The following is a 21,644-nucleotide window of genomic DNA, read 5'->3' as shown; positions in this document are numbered from 1 at the left end:
ATTGGAGTTTCTCATATAATGTATTCATGGCTCATTTTCTAATTACACTACATGACCAAAAGTATGTGGACACCGGCTCGTTGAACATCTCATTCTAAAATCATGGGAATTAATATGGAGTTCATCCTCCCCCCTTGGCTGCTGTAACAGCCTCCACTCTTCTGGGAAACCTTTCCACTAGATAATGGGACATTGCTGCGGGGACTTGTTTCCATTCTGTCATAAGAGCATTAGTGAGGTCAGGCACTGATGTTGGGCGATTAGGCCAATTCATCCCAAAGATGTTCAGTGGGGTTGACGTCAGGGCTCTGTGCAGGCCAGTCAAGTTCTTCCACACCGATCTCAACAAACCCTTGCTGTATGGACCTCGCTTTGTGCAAAAGTGGAATTGTTATACTGAAACTGTAAAGAGCTTTCCCCAAACTGTTGCCAAAAAGTTGGAAGCACAGAATTGTCTAGAATGTCATTGTTTGCTGTAGCATTAAGATTTCCCTTTACTGGAACGAAGGGGCCTAGCCCGAACCATGAAAAACAGCCCCAGACCATTATTCCTCCTCTACCAAACTTTACAGTTGGCACCTGGCATCTGCCAAACCCAGATTCGTCCATCGGACTGCCAGATAGTAAAGTGTAAATCATCACATCGGACTGCTCCAGAGTCCAATGGCGGCAAACTTTACATCACTCCAGCCGACGCTTGGCATTGCGCATGGTGATCTTAGGCTTGTGTGTGGCTGCTCGGCCATGAAACCCATTTCATGAAACTCCCGACGAACAGTTGTTGTGCTGACGTTGTTTCCAGAGGCAGTTTGGAACTCGGTAGTGAGTGTTGCAACAGGGGACAGATCCTTTTTACGCTACACGCTTCAGCACTCGGCTGTCCCGATCTGTGAGCTTGTGTGGCCTACCACTTCACGGCTGAGCCGTTGTTGATCCTAGAAGTTTCCACTTCATAATATCAGCACTTACAGTTGACCGGGGCAGCTCTAGCAGGGCAGAAATTTGAAGAACTGACTTGTTGGAAAGGTGGCATCCTGCCAAAAGCTTCCTTTCTGAGCTTATTTCATGTCTATGAAAATAAATTAAAATGGCTGCCATCAGATATATTCACCTGAGAGTTTTCTGTCTCGACTCAATCCTCCATGATGACCACTACAAAACCCTGTGATCCTCCATACCTGACTATTCCAGATATGAACAACAACATTGCTATTCTCACCTGGTGCAACTTTGTTGAGCAATGATGAGATGGTGGTGAGTTCCATGTGTGAAGAAAAGTGTAGGGAAGACCTAGGAAAACATGGGGGGGGGGTAATTGTTGCCTTGTGAAACTCCAGCTGTAATCCACCTGCTGTTAGAGGAACATCAGCATGCATATAGTGATTATCTTGACATACTGCTATACAACATACAGTTACAATGCCAGAATACAGAATATATTCATACTTACCACCTTCCCTTCTCCCACATGGATTACTTTGTAATACCAGGGATTTGCTTTCTACACCACTGATAGAATGAATCAAACCTGGCATGAAATTGCATATCTCTTTTCTTACCTTTCTTTTGCATAATTTGCTGTTTTTTGTGTTCTAGCCCACGGCTGGTTGAATATCATAATACAGGAGTGAAGTACAGTGGGATATGTAAGAAACTTATCTGGTGATGTCAACATTTGTTCTTGCATCTTTCATTCCATTCTCTGAAATCAAAATCTTTGTGACATTTCACAACACCTCTCCTCTCTCAAACAGGTGAATATTACACAATAACAAGTTCCATTACAGACCCCAGTGCCTTTGCCAAGTTATACCAGTGAGACAGGCAGGTACCTTGGATATAGTGACAGCAATCACTACAGACATGGATGAACAAGACTCTACTGTTCAGTTGGCCTGCTGTATGTCTTCAAGCCAAAACGTATCCCATCATTAGCCACTTCAAAACCCCAAATCATTCTTTGTTTCTCTAACAGAACAGATTAAATGTTTGAGGGAACCAAAGGTTAGTCTCCTCTTGTATACTGAACAAAAATATAAACGCAACATGGAACAATTTCAGATTTTACTTAGTTACAGGTCATATAAATTGAAATTCATTAATTAGGCCCTAATCTATGGATTTCACATGACTGGGAACACAGATATCCATCTGTTGGTCACAGATACCTTTAAAAAAAATAGGTAGGGGCATGGATCAGAAAAACAGTCAGTATCTGTTGTGACCACCATTTGCCTCAGGCAGCGTGACACATCTCCTTCACACACAGAGATGATCAGGCTGTTGATTGTGGCCTGTGGAGAGTTGTCCCACTCCTCTTCAATGGCTGTGAGAAGATTAGTCTCTTGTAGGTGTAACTTTCTAGTGAGGCACGGAGAATGTCAGTTTCCAATGTCATTATTGACAGATTACTGCTTTGCAGTTTTTTACATTATTTAAATGAGTTTACGGCATTACAAAAGCACAGGTACCAGAGACTGGAACGCTGTTCTATTTTCTCCTTCCTCTCTTATAATTTTAAGGAGGTCGTTCATTTCTTCCGCAGATGAATAAAGAGGGCAATTATGCCTTCTGGTCTGCTCTGATGCATACAAGAGCTTATTTGCCTTAGTTCAGGACTGCACGCATGCACACATACAGGTCTCCTTAAAAGGGAGGCTGAACAAATGCGACCTTCAAGTAAACATCTGCGCTGGGATTAGATCTCTGAGAGATGGAGACCTACCTCCTTGTCCGGCTCCTGCCATGTTAAATAATAAATACATACAGAACAGTTACAATGAGATCAGTGGATTCTTTTACATTCAGACAAGTAGGCATTTTAGATGCTTTGTCATTTTACCGTCTCTGGGTTGACCTTTAAAAAAAATTCATCTAGCCATTGTTTTTCAGTACACCAGTTTTGTATGTAGCCCACTTATGAACACTCCCCGCTGAAATAATTTGTCATTTTGAGCAAATGAAGTAAGCAAACATTTGGATATTACAGAAAAGCAATCTGAGATGCACCAAACCATATAACAAGCTAAGGCTGTCTATGAGTCTGGCCAATATACTGTGGATAGAGAGGAGTTATTGTTCTATATATTGAATTTAGACCAGAGTTCCAGGTCTGGTAATCAGACCTAAATGTTTTGTTGTGATATGCTGTATTGGGTGCCTCTGGCTAAAGGGTAGAAGCTATTGTTAATTGATTTCCCTCTAACCTGTCCATTAATCCTATCTTTCTGTACGTGCTGTATTTCGTATTGAGGACCAACCAACCAGTGGTGGACCCTTACTGTATTTGATCGTCCATATGGCTCACGGGACTCCTGCAGTCAGTCATTGGTAGCTTTGCTTTAAGACTGGGTGGTAGGGTCTATAGCACATTCACAATCCTCTCTTCAACGAACCTCCTCTATCTACTGTGCACCGGCCTCAGACTGTAGAAAGTGGGTGTTTACAGACAGAGGAACATTTGGAGTGTGATTGATTTTGAGAGAAGTAACTCTTGCTTGAGATGACAGTTCATAATTGAGGCGTTTCATCAAAATGATGTACACAGAACATTTTGCTGTGCAAGAAGTGCTTTAAAACTTGAATACTATATATTGTGGTTGAACAAGTAGCTAGCTGTCTTTTCTTTTCCCATATCATCCAATTCTCCCTGTGTTACAAAACAGACATGGGCATGTTTTTTTCAGTCCAAGTCACTGCAGGGTCACATTGAGCTTCCAGATAACAACGAGGTGCAAATCTGCATCATACGGCTGTTAAAACATATATTTTGTCCAGAAAATGAACGACTGATAAATTGGATATATCTCTTCTCTTGGCAGGCCCATGCACCCCTCCTTCACTGTGGGGAGCAGATGCATTTTCAAGACCGCAGTTGAGGATTTGGGAGAAAGGGAGGGGCAGTGATTGTGATTCCCCCTATGGCCGCCCCTATCCATCTGGCTTCACAGGTTTCTGTTGATATAACTGTATGTCATGCCAGTGGTCATGACAGCACCTTCCTGAAATCCGCTAAAAGAGATGTATGTTTTAAGAGTCTTTGGGTCAATGAAAAGTTCTATATAAAATCCATGTATTGTGTATAATCTAACCACTTTCTCAATTTTCTTAAATCCTCTATGTGCTATTTTCACACTTTAACTAAGCTAGAGTAAACATGGTTGAGAGATTGGGTGACCTAGGAATAATGATGTGAGGGTCTGATGGGGAGAGGGAACAGTCCAGGTGAAAAGGTTTAGTCCTCAAAGCCCACTAGGCATTAACCTGTGGGTAACGTTATTCAATGCTACGAGGAAGTACGAATACAGACAATGTTATGGAAGGCCACACAACAAAGGGAAAATGGTCAGTGATCATCACTCTTGTCATTTTTTTTCTCTTTAGTATAATCTGATTGATGTATACATGTCAGTGTTATTGCAATGGTTATTAGGCTATTAACAGGGTTATTACACTGGTCTGATGAATAAATCCTTGTTGTAACCTTTTCCTCTACTGACACACTGACTATAGTCTAGACTGAACATTAGCTACACACACATCTGAGGAGAGGTGGCCAGACCGGCTGGTGGTACATATTTGGCACGGTTGGGCTAATCATACGTGATATAAATCCCTAATTTTGCTGTATTTCTTGAACTTTTATTTAACTAGGCACTCATAAGGCTGTGAGTAGGATATCAAGGCGGATGACCTTGCCTACACACAGCTCAGGCTCTGACGGGCTTGACTTTATCACTCCAGAAATCCCATAGATTTTTCCAACCTCGTTAAATTTTAATGTCTGAAAATATTGAGTGAAAGTCCTTTGAAAATAGCACTGCTAATCCATAGATCAGAATGGATTAATTACTTTTCATTTTACCTTAATGAAAAAGTGAGGATTTATGTCATCAACCTCCACTCCCATAGCCTCAGCCTATTAAATACCCTACCAAACTATGCCATAAATATCAAACCTATCCCAAAAATCACCATTTTGATTTTCCATCTCAGAAAAAACATAACCAATAACCTTGGTAACTTCCAGACACATCATGTTGTACAGCAAGTGACTCCTTATCAACAGTCACTATGCCTTGTACATAGGGTTCAACTTTAGTCTACTTGACCCCTCTGTCACTAGGGCTGCATAAAACAGACATGGCCGTTTATGACATCTGCCATGTCATTATCATGATAGTTTTACGTAGCTCAAGTTGTGTTACCCAACAAGACTAGGCTGACATGATCACATGAGGCCCAGATGTCAGACCGCACAACATCGACTACTCTTCTGTTCTGCCTTTATGGAGTGACCTTCACCAGAGCACTGGGAAAATCTAGCACTAATTCTGCCTCAATTTAGCACTAGGGCTTTAAAGTGAGGTGGGTTACAGAGAGAGAAGAGGAAGGAAAATAATCTTCCAGAACAGCAAGAGCTTCTTTAGAAAAATGGAAAGGAAACAACAGCTGATTTTTCGATTGCTCACCTCTCCCAGAGCAGAGCTCTAGAACATGAGATCAACAGACATCGCTGTGGTTACTACTGAGTACAGGAAATTCCCCATCTAATTTGTACCTGTACTGTAGGTAAGGGTGAAATGACTATGCATAGATAATAAACACCGAGTAGCAGCAGTGTACAAAACAAATGGAGGGGAGAGGGGGGAGTCAATGTAAATAGTCCGGTGGCCATTTGATTAGTTGTTCAGCAGTCTTATGGCTTGGGGGTAGAAGCTGTTAAGGAGCCTTTTGGACCTAGACTTGGCGCTCCGGTACCGCTTGCCGTGCGGTAGCAGAGAAAACAGTCTATGACTTGGAGGACTGGAGTCTCTGACAATTTTATGGGCTTTCCTCTGACACGCCTATTATATAGGTCCTGGCTGGCAGGAAGCTTGGCCCCAGTGATGTACTGAAAAGATTTGGCATGGGTCCCCAGGTCCTCAAAAAGTTCTACAGTTGCACCATCGAGAGCATCCTGACCGGTTGCATCACCGCCTGGTATGTCAACTGCTCGGCATCTGACCATAAGGCGCTACAGAGGGTAGTGCGTACGGCCCAGTACATCACTGGGGCCAAGCTTCCTGCCATCCAGGACCTATATAATAGGTGGTGTCAGAGGAAAGCCCATAAAATTGTCAGAATTAATCAAATGGCCACCGGACTATTACATTGACCCCCCCATTCCATTTGCTTTGTACACTGCTGCTACTCGCTGTTTATTATCTATGCATAGTCACTTCACCCCTACCTACATGTACGAATTACCTCTAACACGTACCCCACACACTGACTCGGTACCGGTAACCACTGTATATAGCATCGTTATTGTGTTACTTTTTATTTTTTTATTTTGTTTATTTGGTAAATATTTTCTTAACCCTTCTTGAACTGAACTGTTGGTTAAGGGCTTGTAAGTAAGCATTTCACAGCATATGCTCGGTCTGTACACACCATGCCTATTTTACTTGGTTTTTCAAAAACCTGTTATACAGTCCTGTGCATGCAGCTCAAATGTACTTCAGGTTCCGCCACTGATCATGTCATGCTGTTAGTAATTGAAAGAACTCAAGCAAACACACCCTAATAAGTAAAATCACAGCGTCATTGTAGATATTGGGCAGTTCTATAGAGGAGTTTCCTACCCTGCTGGCCTGTTAGCCATAACGGCCACACATTCCAGAAAGAGTGAGTCAGAGCGGCCGACACATAAGGAGGAATTACCTCACCAAATAGATCCACCCCAGGATGACAGACTGCTGTTAAACAAAGAAACCTATATTGTGTGTGTATGTGTGTGTGTGTGTTTTGTCTTTGTGTGTGTCTTTGTTCGTGCGTGCATTGCTAACATGCATCTGACATGACAGGCCTACTGGACTTCACAGCCTGGGTGACCAATCAAATACACACTCACTCACACACTACACTGACACTAAACCCACACACATTCACATACAGTGTATATGTACACACACGCATACCGACACAACACAAACACACATACACACACAGTTTTACACTCATCATATGCTGCTGTCCTCCTTCCCCACTTCCACCCTTTTCCCTTGTTGACTTTGTTTGTCTGTATCCCCTCTTTCTCCCTCTACTTACCACTCCTTCCTCCCGCACACCATCTCAGAGGAGTCTCTATCTCTCTTTCTTGCTCTCTCTCTCTCTCCCTCTGTGTGTGTTTGCACACTCACACAGTGCCTGCAGACACCCAGATTCTAATCTGCGGTCACTTGATCCATGGCTGTGACAGCACCACCAGGACCCTAGGCTAGTCTGTAGCCCACCAGTGGGTCTCTGTGGAGGCTGACCAGCAGCTGACTAGTGTCTGACTAGCAGCCAGACAGGAGTAGACCCTGCGGCTGCAGCCATTTAAGCTAGTTCCAACACACGGAGTGTAATTGAGAAAGCCTATGAGGTGTGAAAATAACAGGCTACCAAGTTAATGTGGTTTAACAACACAACTATTGATCTGGTTTACAGTAATATAGGGTTTATTTTCTCTGTGGTTAATTTAATGTTGGACAGTAGCTTAAAGAGCGCTTTGAAGAAGCTCAACCTTCTCAACTCAACCTTCCTCAGTCTGTGAGCAAAAACATAAAGCCAATTTAATATAATAACACTTGAGAAGGTTGAGGAAATGAAAAAGCAGCATTCTCCTCTACACTGAGACGAAGGGGAACCGATGATGACAGCATCTGTCTGTCACACCTTGTTCATGTGATGCCTGTTTCTAGCGGGTGGATGCCATTGCACATTGCCAGGACCCAATACATAGAACTGTGAACTGTTGTGAGCTATCTGCAGTGGCGACCCATCATTCAGGGCAGAGCCCCACCTGTTTTGAGCCCCACATTTTTTGTTAACAAAATAACAGGCTTATCTGTTTTGCATGTTACATATCAGTTTGCAAACAATGTAAAACAAATAAAATAATCATTGAGTTAATAAAGCCGCATAAAAACATGGTCTCTTCTTTACTTTCTTGAGTAAGGCAGCTCCAAATACAGGTGTTTCAGCCTAGCTCAGTGCTTTCTGTGGTGGTGGGGCAGCCAGCGGAAAATACAGAGCGTAGCTGTGTTCTGTCACTCGGGGACAGTACGTCACCGCCAAGTCTAAGGTTAGACCTCAAAAATCCAAGCCCCTTGGGAGCTGCCATAGATGTTACATTATAGGTGCCCATCCAAGAAGGCTCAAGGTCATTGGCCACAGATAAAATCACGTTATATCTACAGTAGATTTGATTGGACTGTCAACATGTCGACATCTGTTACGCTCGTCGTTTGAATGAGGAGACCAAGGTGCAGCGTGGTAGGCGAACATCTTACTTTTATTAAAATGAACACCGAAAAACAACAAAATACAAAACGAACGAAAAGTTCTGCAGGCTACACAGCAACTATACAAAATCAAGATCCCACAAACTAAGGTGGAAAAAAGGCTGCCTAAGTATGATCCCCAATCAGAGACAACGATAGACAGCTGCCTCTGATTGCGAACCATACCAGGCCAACATAGAAAATACAACATAGATTGCCCACCCTAGTCACACCCTGACCTAACCAAATAGAGAATAAAAAGGCTCTCTAAGGTCAGGGTGTGACATCATACTTTCTTAGCTAGCAGTCTTCATCATGAATCAAGTCGACAATCTACTGGCAAATCCTTCTAAAATCTTTGTCATATCAAGAGAAATTATAGATGAAACATATTGGTGCTCATCGGCCATTGGACATAAACATTACACAAGTTGGAAATCTCAAATTCAACAACGAGGGGTTTGGAAGGAATCAGTGACAGTGGCTAACTGCAAGCATTGCAGAGCAATCACTAGCCTACTATTCAGTGGCGTGGCTGTGTGGTCCCAAATCTGGGATTAAGTGTCTCTTTTCCAAGTTTAAAATGATAAACATTCAACATTGGCCATGCTGTCAATGAAGAATGATTTGTGCAGCGCGCAAAACTACTTAACTCGGAACTGCAAAAACTTGACTTGAGTTCAAGACAACTGGGAATTCCAGAAAAAAATTAGCTCTGATTGGGAAATACGTTTTGAACGGTCAGCCAACACGGAATTGTAAGTCTGGAACTCGGGCCTCTTTCTAGAGCTACGACCTGAAGATCAATGACATTATGATTTGACCTTGTTTTCCCCCCCCCAGAGTTCCCAGTTGTCTTGAAAGCACTATAAATCCAGAGAATGCCAGACTTTGATGACAAAATTTGCCCACGAAGTACCACTGTACCAACTTCCTGTTCAAGTGAGCACAGCACAAGGTGAGTCCAAAAATGTATTGTAATGCTGCTGCATAAATGATGTAATATGACAGGGAGATATGTATACTGTAGCTAAGAAAGTAATACTAAGTGTATGTTGTGTAGTAAGCTGTTTGTAGCCCATGGGTCTCACCCTAATAATTTGGTCTATTTACCCCTCTTAATTTCACCTACTGTTCTGACTTGGTGGTGCACATATAGCCTATAACCTGTTTTAGAGAAATGTAATCATTGAATTTTGTAAAAGCTTTCATTGTCTTATATGCCCCCTTTATATATCCTACGGTTCTGACTTGGTGTACAGGGAGAACACTAAGAACTGCCCATGTTCTGAATTTTCCCGCTGTACATTTCAAAAGTGCTAAATAAATAGTTATATTGACAACGTTCTGTGTTCTGTCACGCTGGTATGAAGAGATTCGGGAGACAGGCGCAGGAATGCGTAATAGTTTTTTTTATTAAGCCCCAAATTACGGCGTGCCGTGTAAAGGCACGGGGATGAAGACCAAACAAACGCGTAACAAAAACACAGGGTTGAAACCCAAACAAAAGAGCGAAGAGTACCTTGAATAAATAACACTAGAGCACAATGATTAACTCATGGAACGAGACCCGTAATCAGCTGCGCAATCCACAAGGGCACGAAAGGCCAAAACACAGAGCACAGGTACTCACACGCACAAACTGACATAGTAACAATAATCGACCAATACAGAGGGCACATAGGGCACATATATCCAATTACAATCAGAGGGAATAGGGACCAGGTGTGCGCAATGAAAGTTTGAGAGGGATCCGTGACACGTCCTTCCTAGCTCACTCATTAATGTCTTAATCACAATTGCGGATCGCCTCTTATCCTCTTGTCGTCCCCTTATGCCATAGTTTGTACATCTCAATTGTCATTATAAACCACATTTGTTTAAGCAAGTCAGCCATATCAGCTACATTTTTGGGCCAATATACCACGGTTAAGGGCTGTTCAAAGCACGACACAATGCGGAACGCCTGCACACAGCCCTTAGCCGTGGTATATTGGCCATATACCACAAACCCCTGAGGTGCTTATTGCTATTACAAACTGGTTACCAATGTAATTAGAGCAGTAAAAATACATGTTTTTTCATACATGTGCTATATGGTCTGATATACCACAGCTGTCAGCCAATCAGCATTCAGGGCTCGAACCACCCAGTTTATAAATCAGATTGACTTGCACTGCTTCCCACCGATGAAAATCAATAGCATCAAACTATGAGGTGCATTGCAGTAAAATGTATCATAATTCTCCTTTTCTCACTGTTTTTTTTTTGTTGCGCAATAGTTTGGTCAGTTCATGTTCATCAGTGATTTTGGAAAGGGGGATACCTAGTCAGTTGTACAACTGAATGCATTCAACTGAAATTTGTCTTCTGCATTTAACCCAACCCCTCTGAATCAGAGAGGTGAGGGTGGCTGCCATAATCGACATCCACGTCTTCGGTGCCCGGGGAAGTCGGTTAACTGCCTTGCTCAGGGGCAGAACGACAGATTTTGTAACCTTGTCAGCTCGGGGATTCGATCCAGCAACCTTTCGGTTACTGACCCACCGCTCTAACCACGGTGGTGGTGGTGAATATTCCCAGCTTTCAGCATCTAATCACACACAATAATATTTCTTCATATTTACAGTGGGGCAAAAAAGTATTTAGTCAGCCACCAATTGTGCAAGTTCTCCCACTTAAAAAGATGAGAGAGGCCTGTAATTTTCATCATAGGTACACTTCAACTATGACAGACAAAATGAGAAAAATAAATCCAGAAAATCACATTGTAGGAGTTTTAATGAATTTATTTGCAAATTATGGTGGAAAATAAGTATTTGGTCACCTACAAACAAGCAAGATTTCTGGCTCTCACAGACCTGTAACTTCTTCTTTAAGAGGCTCCTCTGTCCTCCACTCATTACCTGTATTAATGGCACCGGTTTGAACTTGTTATCAGTATAAAAGACACCTGTCCACAACCTCAAACAGTCACACTCCAAACTCCACTATGGCCAAGACCAAAGAGCTGTCAAAGGACACCAGAAACAAAATTGTAGACCTGCACCAGGCTGGGAAGACTGAATCTGCAATAGGTAAGCAGCTTGGTTTGAAGAAATCAACTGTGGGAGCAATTATTAGGAAATGGAAGACATACAAGACCACTGATAATCTCCCTCGATCTGGGGCTCCACGCAAGATCTCACCCCGTGGGGTCAAAATGATCGCAAGAACGGTGAGCAAAAATCCCAGAACCACACGGGGGGACCTAGTGAATGACCTGCAGAGAGCTGGGACCAAAGTAACAAAGCCTACCATCAGTAACACACTACGCCGCCAGGGACTCAAATCCTGCAGTGCCAGACGTGTCCCCCTGCTTAAGCCAGTACATGTCCAGGCCCGTCTGAAGTTTGCTAGAGAGCATTTGGATGATCCAGAAGAAGATTGGGAGAATGTCATATGGTCAGATGAAACCAAAATATAACTTTTTGTTAAAAACTCAACTCGTCGTGTTTGGAGGACAAAGAATGCTGAGTTGCATCCAAAGAACACCATACCTACTGTGAAGCATGGGGGTGGAAACATCATGCTTTGGGGCTGTTTTTCTGCAAAGGGACCAGGACGACTGATCCGTGTAAAGGAAAGAATGAATGGGGCCATGTATCGTGAGATTTTGAGTGAAAACCTCCTTCCATCAGCAAGGGCATTGAAGATGAAACGTGGCTGGGTCTTTCAGCATGACAATGATCCCAAACACACCGCCCGGGCAACGAAGGAGTGGCTTCGTAAGAAGCATTTCAAGGTCCTGGAGTGGCCTAGCCAGTCTCCAGATCTCAACCCCATAGAAAATCTTTGGAGGGAGTTGAAAGTCCGTGTTGCCCAGCAACAGCCCCAAAACATCACTGCTCTAGAGGAGATCTGCATGGAGGAATGTGCCAAAATACCAGCAACAGTGTGTGAAAGTCTTCACAAGGTTTACAGAAAACGTTTGACCTCTGTCATTGCCAACAAAGGGTATATAACAAAGTATTGAGATAAACTTTTGTTATTGACCAAATACTTATTTTCCACCATAATTTGCAAATAAATTCATTAAAAAACCTACAATGTGATTTTCTGGATTTTTTTTCCTCATTTTGTCTGTCATAGTTGAAGTGTACCTATGATGAAGATTACAGGCCTCTCTCATATTTTTAAGTGGGAGAACTTGCATAATTGGTGGCTGACTAAATACTTTTTTGCCCCACTTTTTGCCCCATCCCCCGTTTACAACTATTAGCATATTCAGGAAATGACAGCATGTGAGACCGCATGGTGAACATCATTAGCCGTAGTCGACACCATTAGTGGCTCATTTTCATGGAGAGGGGGTGGGGGGGGGGGGGGGGGGGGGGGCTAAATTTTGGGGCCCTGGGCCCTGGGGCAATGCTGCAGAAAGAAGTGCTTTCCTTCACCCAAAGCAGAATCCTCTCCCTTATTTAGAGCCTCATTGTGTGTTTACTATGACGAACAGCTGCAGGGCAAAGTCAAGGGAACTCATCATATCTCACAATAAGTGCTGCTCAGAGAGAGTGTGTGTGAGATGTCGTTTCCTCCATCGTGCTACAGTAGAACACACTGACTGATGGTGAGATAGGTGAGAGACAGCAGATGTTGCCTATGGGCTCTGTCATCATTCATATTCATCTCCTCTATGCACAAGAACACACAGTCCCAGGAAAGGTCCTTTAAAAGAGTAGACCTTTAAAAGAGTAGACCTGCTGTGGTTGTTTACATTTTACATTTACATGTTAGTCATTTCGCAGACACTCTTATCCAGAGCGACTTACAGTTAGTGCATTCATCTTAAGATAGCTAGATGGGACAACCACATATCACAGGCATAGTAAGTAGACTCTTCTTCAATAACGTAGCTGTCAGTAGTTTAGTCAGACAAATTATTTTTTAGACACGTTCAGTGATATTTGAGTGACTAGCTCAGAGGAAGATAATGAATTCCCTGTTGTAGCCTATTTATGGAGAAAGACATTGTGAAATTAAGGTCCCTGCACATTTTTCTCATGTTATTTATTAATTGTCCTTTCATTCATACACTGCATTCAAAGTCGTTCCATTCTCGAATTACATTCATCACCCATCTCATCCCTGATGGGCCTACTTAACCCAAAACAAATGTAATTTCCCTCCCTCTTAATCTTGAACCACTCCAGTGTCCTTCATCTCAAAGTGAATTGAATTAATCTCACTGTTTTCCCTTGCCCAAGCCCAAGGGAGGGGCGGGAAAACACAGGTTTAGCCTGTTGTTACCAGATGCAGAAGCAGACCTACCAGAAGTGAAGAAAAGTCTCTCCATACATATATGCCTGTTTGGCCCTGGGGGCAGCCACATGTTCTAGAGTTATGTGCGCATTAGTTCACCAGATGTTGAACAGACACCTTGTTCCAGCCTTCCAGGTATTTCTGCTGAATTACATAATGGACCGTTTAGTTAATTAACTTTATTAATACCTTCATCTTGAGGTGTTCCACTTATTCAGCCACAATGATAATGACTTTTATTTTTTTTACTATCAGGGAAATAAACTTGCTGACTTCTTTTCATCTCTGAACATGTCTCTGTTTTCTGCTCCTCTGAGATCCTGAAATACCAAGAAATAGAGGGCGCTGTCCTCGTGGTAATGTTGATTGCCTCCACGAGGAAGAAAGGGGCGGACGACTGCTTCACAAAATTACCGGGGAAAGCGATTGGTTCACCGGCGGCCCATATATACACCCCCGTACGCATCGCTGGGCATTAGCCACAGTAGTTTTTCGGTGCAACGAGGAAGCGTGTGAATGAAAGGCTAAACAATATCACAGCACAGGAGCAATTGTTATGGGGGATCTGAATACTGTGCGGAGCTTTTCTCTTTGAAGTCGGCAATCTACATACATTTTAAGAAGTCAATGAAGGATACAGGATCCAGTCAAAAGCTTTCACCGAAATCCGGGATGGATCCTAACCAGAGCGTGAAGCGTAAAATCGTGGTCGTTGGGGACAGTCAGTGTGGAAAAACTGCTCTACTTCACGTCTTTGCGAAAGATTGCTTTCCAGAGGTATGTTGTTGGATGTTGTTTGGGTAAATACAAATAAACTTGCGTGTTTGTGCGGTTTGTAAGGCGTTACTTGGGGAAGTGTTGGAAAATAATATTGAACTTTCGTGTGCACTTTTAGCACATGCCAAGTCTTCCATTATTCAAATGATACGCTTGCAGCGTTATGGATCAAATTGTGAAGGAAAATGTTTTTGTGGGTACAATTCATTTTAGTATTGTTGGATAATTTTGTGTTTGTGATCGTCAATGATGCGTTGTACATTCTTTGTTATAGAATTATGTCCCAACGGTGTTCGAGAACTACACAGCCAGTTTCGAAATCGACACGCAAAGAATAGAACTCAGTCTCTGGGACACTTCAGGTGAGTAACTTTGCATTACAATGTTTTATTTTAAATCTCCATAGAATTTCTTAAATATGACAGTGCCACAGGGAACGAGTCCGACTGGAATTTGGATTGGAACAGTGAGCGTTCGAATTAGTCAACATTTCTTAACATTTCAATTTGTGGGGAATCAGAGTGCGCTCTGCCTGAAATCTTAATTTTCACGGGTCATTCATATATTAAACAAGCCCAGTGAGTGGAGAGACTCTACAGAGATTGAACTCGGTGACGCGTCTCTAGCATGTTGGAATGGACCGCTGTAGCGCAAGGATTTGTCTTCAATGTGCAGTGTCTACATCCACACCTGTCTCGGCGCATCTTGGTCCAGAACTGAGTAAAAACAGATGACGCCATTTGGCACTCAGTTGAGGTTCCAGCTAAGAAAACAAACACAATACATTTGCAAATGAATTATTTATATTGTGAGTTTTGCATAGCATTTAGAAAAACCTTTAGAAAAAGGCCTGATTGGTGACAGCAACAGGCTAACGGAACTTAATCACTCGGCTGCCATTTGGAATAGTTTTTGATGACTCAATAAATGCTGACACATTCCTTACACCTGTTCTTGCTCCAGACATTTCCCCCATAGAGGTCCCGGGAGATCTAACCCTAAAGGCGTTTGCATAGTAGGTTCAGTTTTCTCCTAACAACTCGGCTAGGCGAAGTGAACGTATGTGCCTCGCATACTCTTAAAATATCTTTGTTTGAAAAACGAGAAGCGGCATTAGTACTGTCTCTTCGTCTTGATACACCGTAGCTATTTAATTAAGTTTAAATTAATATAAGAACTTCAATTTATTACAGATTTCTTGAGTTACCGAGGAGGTCTTAGTCGTTCAATTTTACATTAACTAAGATGTTTGGTCCATTATTTCTCAAGTGAAATATTTTGCATGACAACGAACACTCTGAATCTCCTCCACTGTTGCACAATTAACTCACTGTAGGGGGCGTAGAATTAGGCTACAGAATTTAGGCTTGCCTCAAGGAAAAAAATGGGTGCATGAACAGCCGAAAACCCTTGCCAGAGACCATAATATAACTGTTTCGGATGGGAAGCATGTGGACACCCTTAAGGCGTCAGTTTGTCTGGTCCTTAGCCGCACTCAGCTAGGCGAACTTAACGAGTGTGCTCGCATGCTCTCTTAAAAAAAAAAACTTCGTTTGAAAAACTACAAAAAAACGGCAATAGTACAATTTGTCCATTTTGAGACGACATAGCCAGTATACGCTTCCTCAAAATAGTCATAATTAAGATGACACAATAAATCTGTCATTCATTTTCTAGTTTTTGAAGACTAGATCTAAATAGCGCAGTTTACATCAAACGAAGGACTTGGTGCAGTATTTGTTAATGAAAACAAGTCATATCATTGAATGACAAGACTTTATTGAAGAATCCCTACTGTTGCCCAATAACCGACGAACCGTAGACTACCGATGTCTGCTTGCCTCGAGCCGAAAATAAAACCTTACCGAGGTCCAAAACGAAAACGTAACAATGTCATAAAGTATTGTAACGACCCTGGGTTTATAAGCGCTGAAATCGACTCTGCCGCACGAGCATGCTTTTGCAGCACAGTCCATAGCGCGCCGGACTTCGGGCTAGAAGGTCGATGGTTCGAGACCTGCTCCCTGCTGTTTCATTACAGTATACATGAAGTCTTCCAAACTGTTTCGCCTGGGAAGCATGCGGACGCCTTTAACCCAGCCCCAGGTGGTAATTATTTCCTATACTACAGCCTCTGAATCAGCCTGGACTGACTGGGGGATTGGGCTGCTCAACTCCCACGGCTGCCTGCTGTAGGGGGAGGAAGAGCTGTGGGCTGCTTCTTCAGCTGGGGGGGATAGGAGAGTTCTGGGCAGCCTCCCCTCCTATGTCCACCAGCTGATTGTAGCTTCCCATGTGTCTGTCCAGGACATTACTCCGTGACTACACCACAGCTTCAGGAAAAGTTCAGCTCACCACACCAGGCCTGATATGGGTCATGTTGGGGAATGTCTTAGCTACACTGGGCAATATTATTTTACAAATGTAATCTTATAGCAGAAGCTGTTCATGAGGGATGTTTCTGTCCAGCATTACGAGAAGCCAGATATTTTAGTGTCTTGTGCGAATGTTAAAGCAGTTTGTTTGGAAGCATCACTATATACTGTATGTTAATGGTTCTCGGATCTAGCCATTGGAGCAGATGGTTGCAGGTACCTGGCAGACAGCAAGTGTAGGCTTATCAGCTGTCAGTTGTCTCACCTCTTAGCCTCAGGCTCACCACTACACTGTTACTATCTGTGCATAATAAATTAGGTCATGTTTGTTATTGAACCCACCTTTATCACCCAGTGTAATGAATGGCATGGTTTGTAAAGAGACACTGACTCGCAATCAGGTACAGGAAGAAAGCGGGGCACCACCCACCCTCTATTGCTGACTGGGTCCATCTTTATTGTCTTTATGCAGTGGGGTTTGGTTTTTGATTAGATGCTTATTTCAAACTGGAGGTCTATGTAAGGTGACTCATTAGATCTCCCACTGACATCCACCCGTTTCATGTAGATGCCCCTAAGGCTGGTCATTTACCTCTTGGAGGAGCAGGTCAGAGAATGAGTGCCTGGGGGGCAGGCTGTTGCTCTGGTGTTTAGGTAGGGTGTAGTAGTCAAGCACACAGCATTTGGTCATTACTGTCACTTGTTTGCAGCTTCTTGATGTCTTTAGTCTGAGACGAAGGCCTTAGGACAGCTTGTTTATATCTGGCTTTTTAAGGATTTCATGATTCTGTAGTTCAGCCCTTGACTGATATGGCTGGGCTGCCCTCTAATATGGTAGCACTGGCAGAGCTCTTGAATCTGGGTTGAGTGAGTTTGAGCTGCATGACATTCACAAGAGGCTGGATTTTTCTATTCACAAAGACCCCATTGTTTGCAACGCTTTATTTTATTTATTAAGCTTGTTTTCAAAACTCTGCCTATTGTGAGCAAAACCTTCTCTCCTTTTATATCTGAAGTACAGTGCCTTGGGAAAGTATTCAGAGCCCTCAACTTTTTCCACATTTTGTTACATTTTAGAATAACGCTGTAATGTATTAAATAAAAAATCCTCAGCAATCTACACACTACCCCATAATGACAAAATGAAAACAGGGTTTTAGACATTTGTGCAAAAGTGTTACACTTACCTTTTATATAAATAAGTATTCAGACCCAGCGATAGCAAACTTACTCCCTGACACCATGTCACTGTAGGCTACTGTGCAATTAGACTTGAAATTCAGCTCAGGTGCATCCTTTTTCCATTGATCATCCTTGAGATGTTGCTACAGCTTGATTGGAGTCCACCTGTGGTAAATACAATTGATTGGACATGATTTTGAAAAGGCACACACATGTCTATATAAGTTGACAGTGTATGTCAGTTGACAGTGTATGTCAGTTGACAGTGTATGTCAGTTGACAGTGTATGTCAGTTGACAGTGTATGTCAGTTGACAGTGTATGTCAGTTGACAGTGTATGTCAGTTGACAGTGTATGTCAGAGCAAAAACCAAGCCATGAGGTCGCAGGAATTTTCTGTAGAGCTCTGAGACAGGATTGTGTCGAGTCACAGATCTGTGGGTGGGGGGTGGTGGTGTGTGTCTGCAGCATTGAAGGTCCCCAAGAACATAGTGGCCTCATCATTCTTAAATGGTTTGGAACCACCAAGACTCTTCCTAGAGCTGACCGCCCTTGGTCAGGGAGGTCACCGGTCAGGGTTAGTCACCTCAGTGTTTTTAGAGGTCCCTGGAGACCCTTCTGTGTAGAAACATGTCCTCCATCATACAGGGATGGCTAAGGAGGAGATGGGTATGTGGCTGTCGGAATCAGGGGACTGAACAAGCCTCAGGGCTGTACTGAAATGGGGCTAATGAGCTGTCTGTCAGCAGTGCCATCGACCATCCTCTCCTTTTCCTGTGCTCCTGTATTCTAGATTCAAATCTAGCCTGCTCCTAATCAGTTGCCCAGTCCACCTTTTTATGTTGAGACACTCTGGGGGGGGGGGGTGTAACTGGCGGGATCTTTTATGTACTGTACAGCAGTGACCAGGGACTGGAGTGTCTAATTTTGTTTCTTCGATGAAGCTTTGAATAGCTAAACTAATCAGTGAAACCCTTCCCTTATCTGCTCCATTTAGACGAGGTCTCCTGTCCTAATTCTGACTGGGGGCTCTGGGCTGGGTATGAATGGACGCCAGAGCTCCGAGCAAGGAGCGCGCGTGTGGGAGAGAGCCCCATGAGCATATTAAATAATTACACAAGCTGTTACTAATTTATGGATGTCCCTAGGTGTTGACTCGCACAGTAGCCTACAGTGACATGGTGTCAGGGAGTAAGTTTGCTATCCCTGGGTCATTCTAACACATGCGCTGTGTAAAATCTATGTAACTGATGAAATGTTAGTTTTTAGCACAGTTACAGCGCAGAGGAGATGTGATGGTGTATTCATTTGACCTTGTTTGCATATTTTGACCTTGCTCTTACGCTTGTCTTTGCAGGTTCACCATACTATGACAACGTGCGACCTCTCTCCTACCCGGACTCTGATGCAGTCCTCATCTGCTTTGACATCAGCAGACCAGAGACCCTGGACAGTGTACTGAAGAAGGTGTGTGTTTCAGGGCTTGTATGTCCTGTATGTTGTAAGCTACCTCTGCTTTGCCCCTGAATTATAGTAGGAAGTGGCCTGTCCCACTAGCATTTTCACTCAGCCCCCTTGACCCTCTCTGAAAGGCTTCTTTTTTACTGGGTCAAGTGACTTCAGAAACCCCAGTGCTCCAAATTACTTTACCGGGCTGTACCAATGAGGGGACTAAAACTAGGGTTGTACCATTTGAGAGGAATGTGAAAACAAACTCACGTGAGGGTCAGTAGTCCAACCGACCTTGTTCACACATGGTCGCCTGGATTCCAGACACGGCTATTGTGGGTCTCAGTGCCCTTTGACCTGTGACGTCACCAACGCTCAGTATTGCACCAGCTGAGAGGTGTGTTGAACAATTCTGAGCAGACGTGGCATTGTGAGGGGAAAAATGATCAAGGCTCTGAATAAGCCTGGGAAAGTGGAAGAGGGTGTCTTCCATTACTTCAGTTGCGCGACAGAGCTAGCGCTGTCAGAGCGACCTTGTTTTGTTTTCAACGATGACCGCATGATAGAAAGAGAACGAGAGGGTGTGTGGGTGGTTGACTTGTTGAGATGCTCCAGTGTCCATCAATACAGCCCTTTATGCACATGTTTTACTCACAGAAGCCCAAATCGTAACTTGATCTGTGCGCATAACAAAAAGTCGTTATCAACGCAAAACTCATGTTTTCTGACGCTGAATATAAACCAATCCTGTAAAAGCACAACTTTTTTTTTGTACTAGAAGTGTTGCTGATCTCTCCCGTTCTCTTTCCTCCGTATAGTGGAGAGGAGAGATCCAGGAGTTCTGTCCCAACACCAAGATCCTGCTGGTGGGATGCAAGTCAGATCTCCGCACAGACCTCACCACACTGGTGGAACTATCCAATCACAGACAGACACCCGTGTCATACGATCAGGTAGGCGCTACATGCATTTTGCTCGTACTTTGACACTCACTAAGATGCAGTTCGCAGTTTTTATTGGACTTGTACTGTATGTCTTTCACTTGGCACTATTAATTAATAAATGTGGCATCTGTTTACAGCTTTTTTTTTAAGTCTGCTAAATTGCATAGATTTTCAATACTGAAATATGCTTGTTCCAGAGTCTTTGTTCCTCTCTCACCCTGATTCTCTGTCTCAGGGCTCCAACATGGCCAAGCAGATCAGTGCTCCGTACATCGAGTGTTCGTCTCTGCAGTCTGAGAACAGCGTCAGAGACCTCTTCCACGTGGCCACGCTGGCCTGCGTCAACAAGGGCAACAAGAACGTCAAACGCAAGTCCTCCAGGAGCACCAAGAGGATCTCGCACATGCCCACTAGGCCCGAACTAACCGCTGTCACGTCAGACCTTCGCAAAGACAAGGCCAAGAGCTGTACAGTCATGTGATTGCCCTAGACTAGGGCGACTGACTGTTGTGGACTGTGGGAGGAGCAGGTGGATGGTGAGGACTGTGCATAGAGCCCCTCCCCCTCCTTCTAGACATGCATGCAAAGCAGTGAGAAGGCGGGTTATCGCCGCACATTAAATCATCAGGCCCCCCCCCCCCCCCCCCCCCAAAACATACCAACCCAGATCTAGCTGCCCTACTCTGTGTCATAGGAGAAGTGCACAGGAGAGACTGAGGCCACTGAAGACTTTTAAAAAAGGATGGTCTTTAGTGTATTTTTTTTAAAGGTCAATAAACTAATCCACAAGAAAGAGGTGCTGACTTGTCAACATTTCTTCACCCGCGGAAATGACATGCACTTTTTTCGTCCGGGATCTGGACAGTAAATGCGCTAATGTGGTGTCAGGTTTTGACTTTTGTCCTCAAAGAAAAAAGTGTACTGTGGATTCACCACTGAGTGAGAAGATCCTTGTTCAGGTGCGAGAGACCACTGCTGTGTTCTGCTACAGTAAAATGGTTTCCGAAGAGAAATGGAGCTCTTGCGCTGGCCCCCAGGTCTCGCACTTACAGTCAGAAGTTCGAAAGGACTGCCTGAGTTTTTTTCTTTTGTTACTGCCTTGATGAGTTTGCCAAATGGAATTGGGATGTTTGTATGTTTTTGTTATAAGCTGTTGCACACTGTTACGACAGAGCTGAAAGCCTTTTTAATGTGTTTTAGTACGTTGCATATTGTTCTAGCGCTGTTTTCGATCCTCAGCATCGCCTGCTTCCCCCTTGTTTTGCTGTCTTTTATAATTTTACAACCAAAGAAAAGCTTGACAGTGGC

At 43.4% G+C, this 21,644-nt stretch overlaps 1 protein-coding gene across 1 annotated transcript; it reads left to right on the top strand.

The window, feature by feature from the left end:
* The first annotated feature begins 14,101 nt into the window (after positions 1–14,101).
* LOC120064218 (rho-related GTP-binding protein RhoE-like) lies at positions 14,102–21,131 on the top strand. The gene is made up of 5 exons (XM_039014632.1): positions 14,102–14,387; positions 14,662–14,749; positions 19,301–19,410; positions 20,211–20,345; positions 20,572–21,131. Exons 1-5 carry the CDS (start codon positions 14,238–14,240, stop codon positions 20,815–20,817), a joined length of 729 nt encoding a protein of 242 aa, XP_038870560.1. The 5' UTR covers positions 14,102–14,237; the 3' UTR covers positions 20,818–21,131.
* The last annotated feature ends 513 nt before the right edge of the window (positions 21,132–21,644 follow it).

Source organism: Salvelinus namaycush, chromosome 19 (assembly GCF_016432855.1).
Source record: "Salvelinus namaycush isolate Seneca chromosome 19, SaNama_1.0, whole genome shotgun sequence".
Classification (NCBI taxonomy): domain Eukaryota; kingdom Metazoa; phylum Chordata; class Actinopteri; order Salmoniformes; family Salmonidae; genus Salvelinus; species Salvelinus namaycush.
This window is presented reverse-complemented; position numbering and strand designations above follow the sequence as displayed.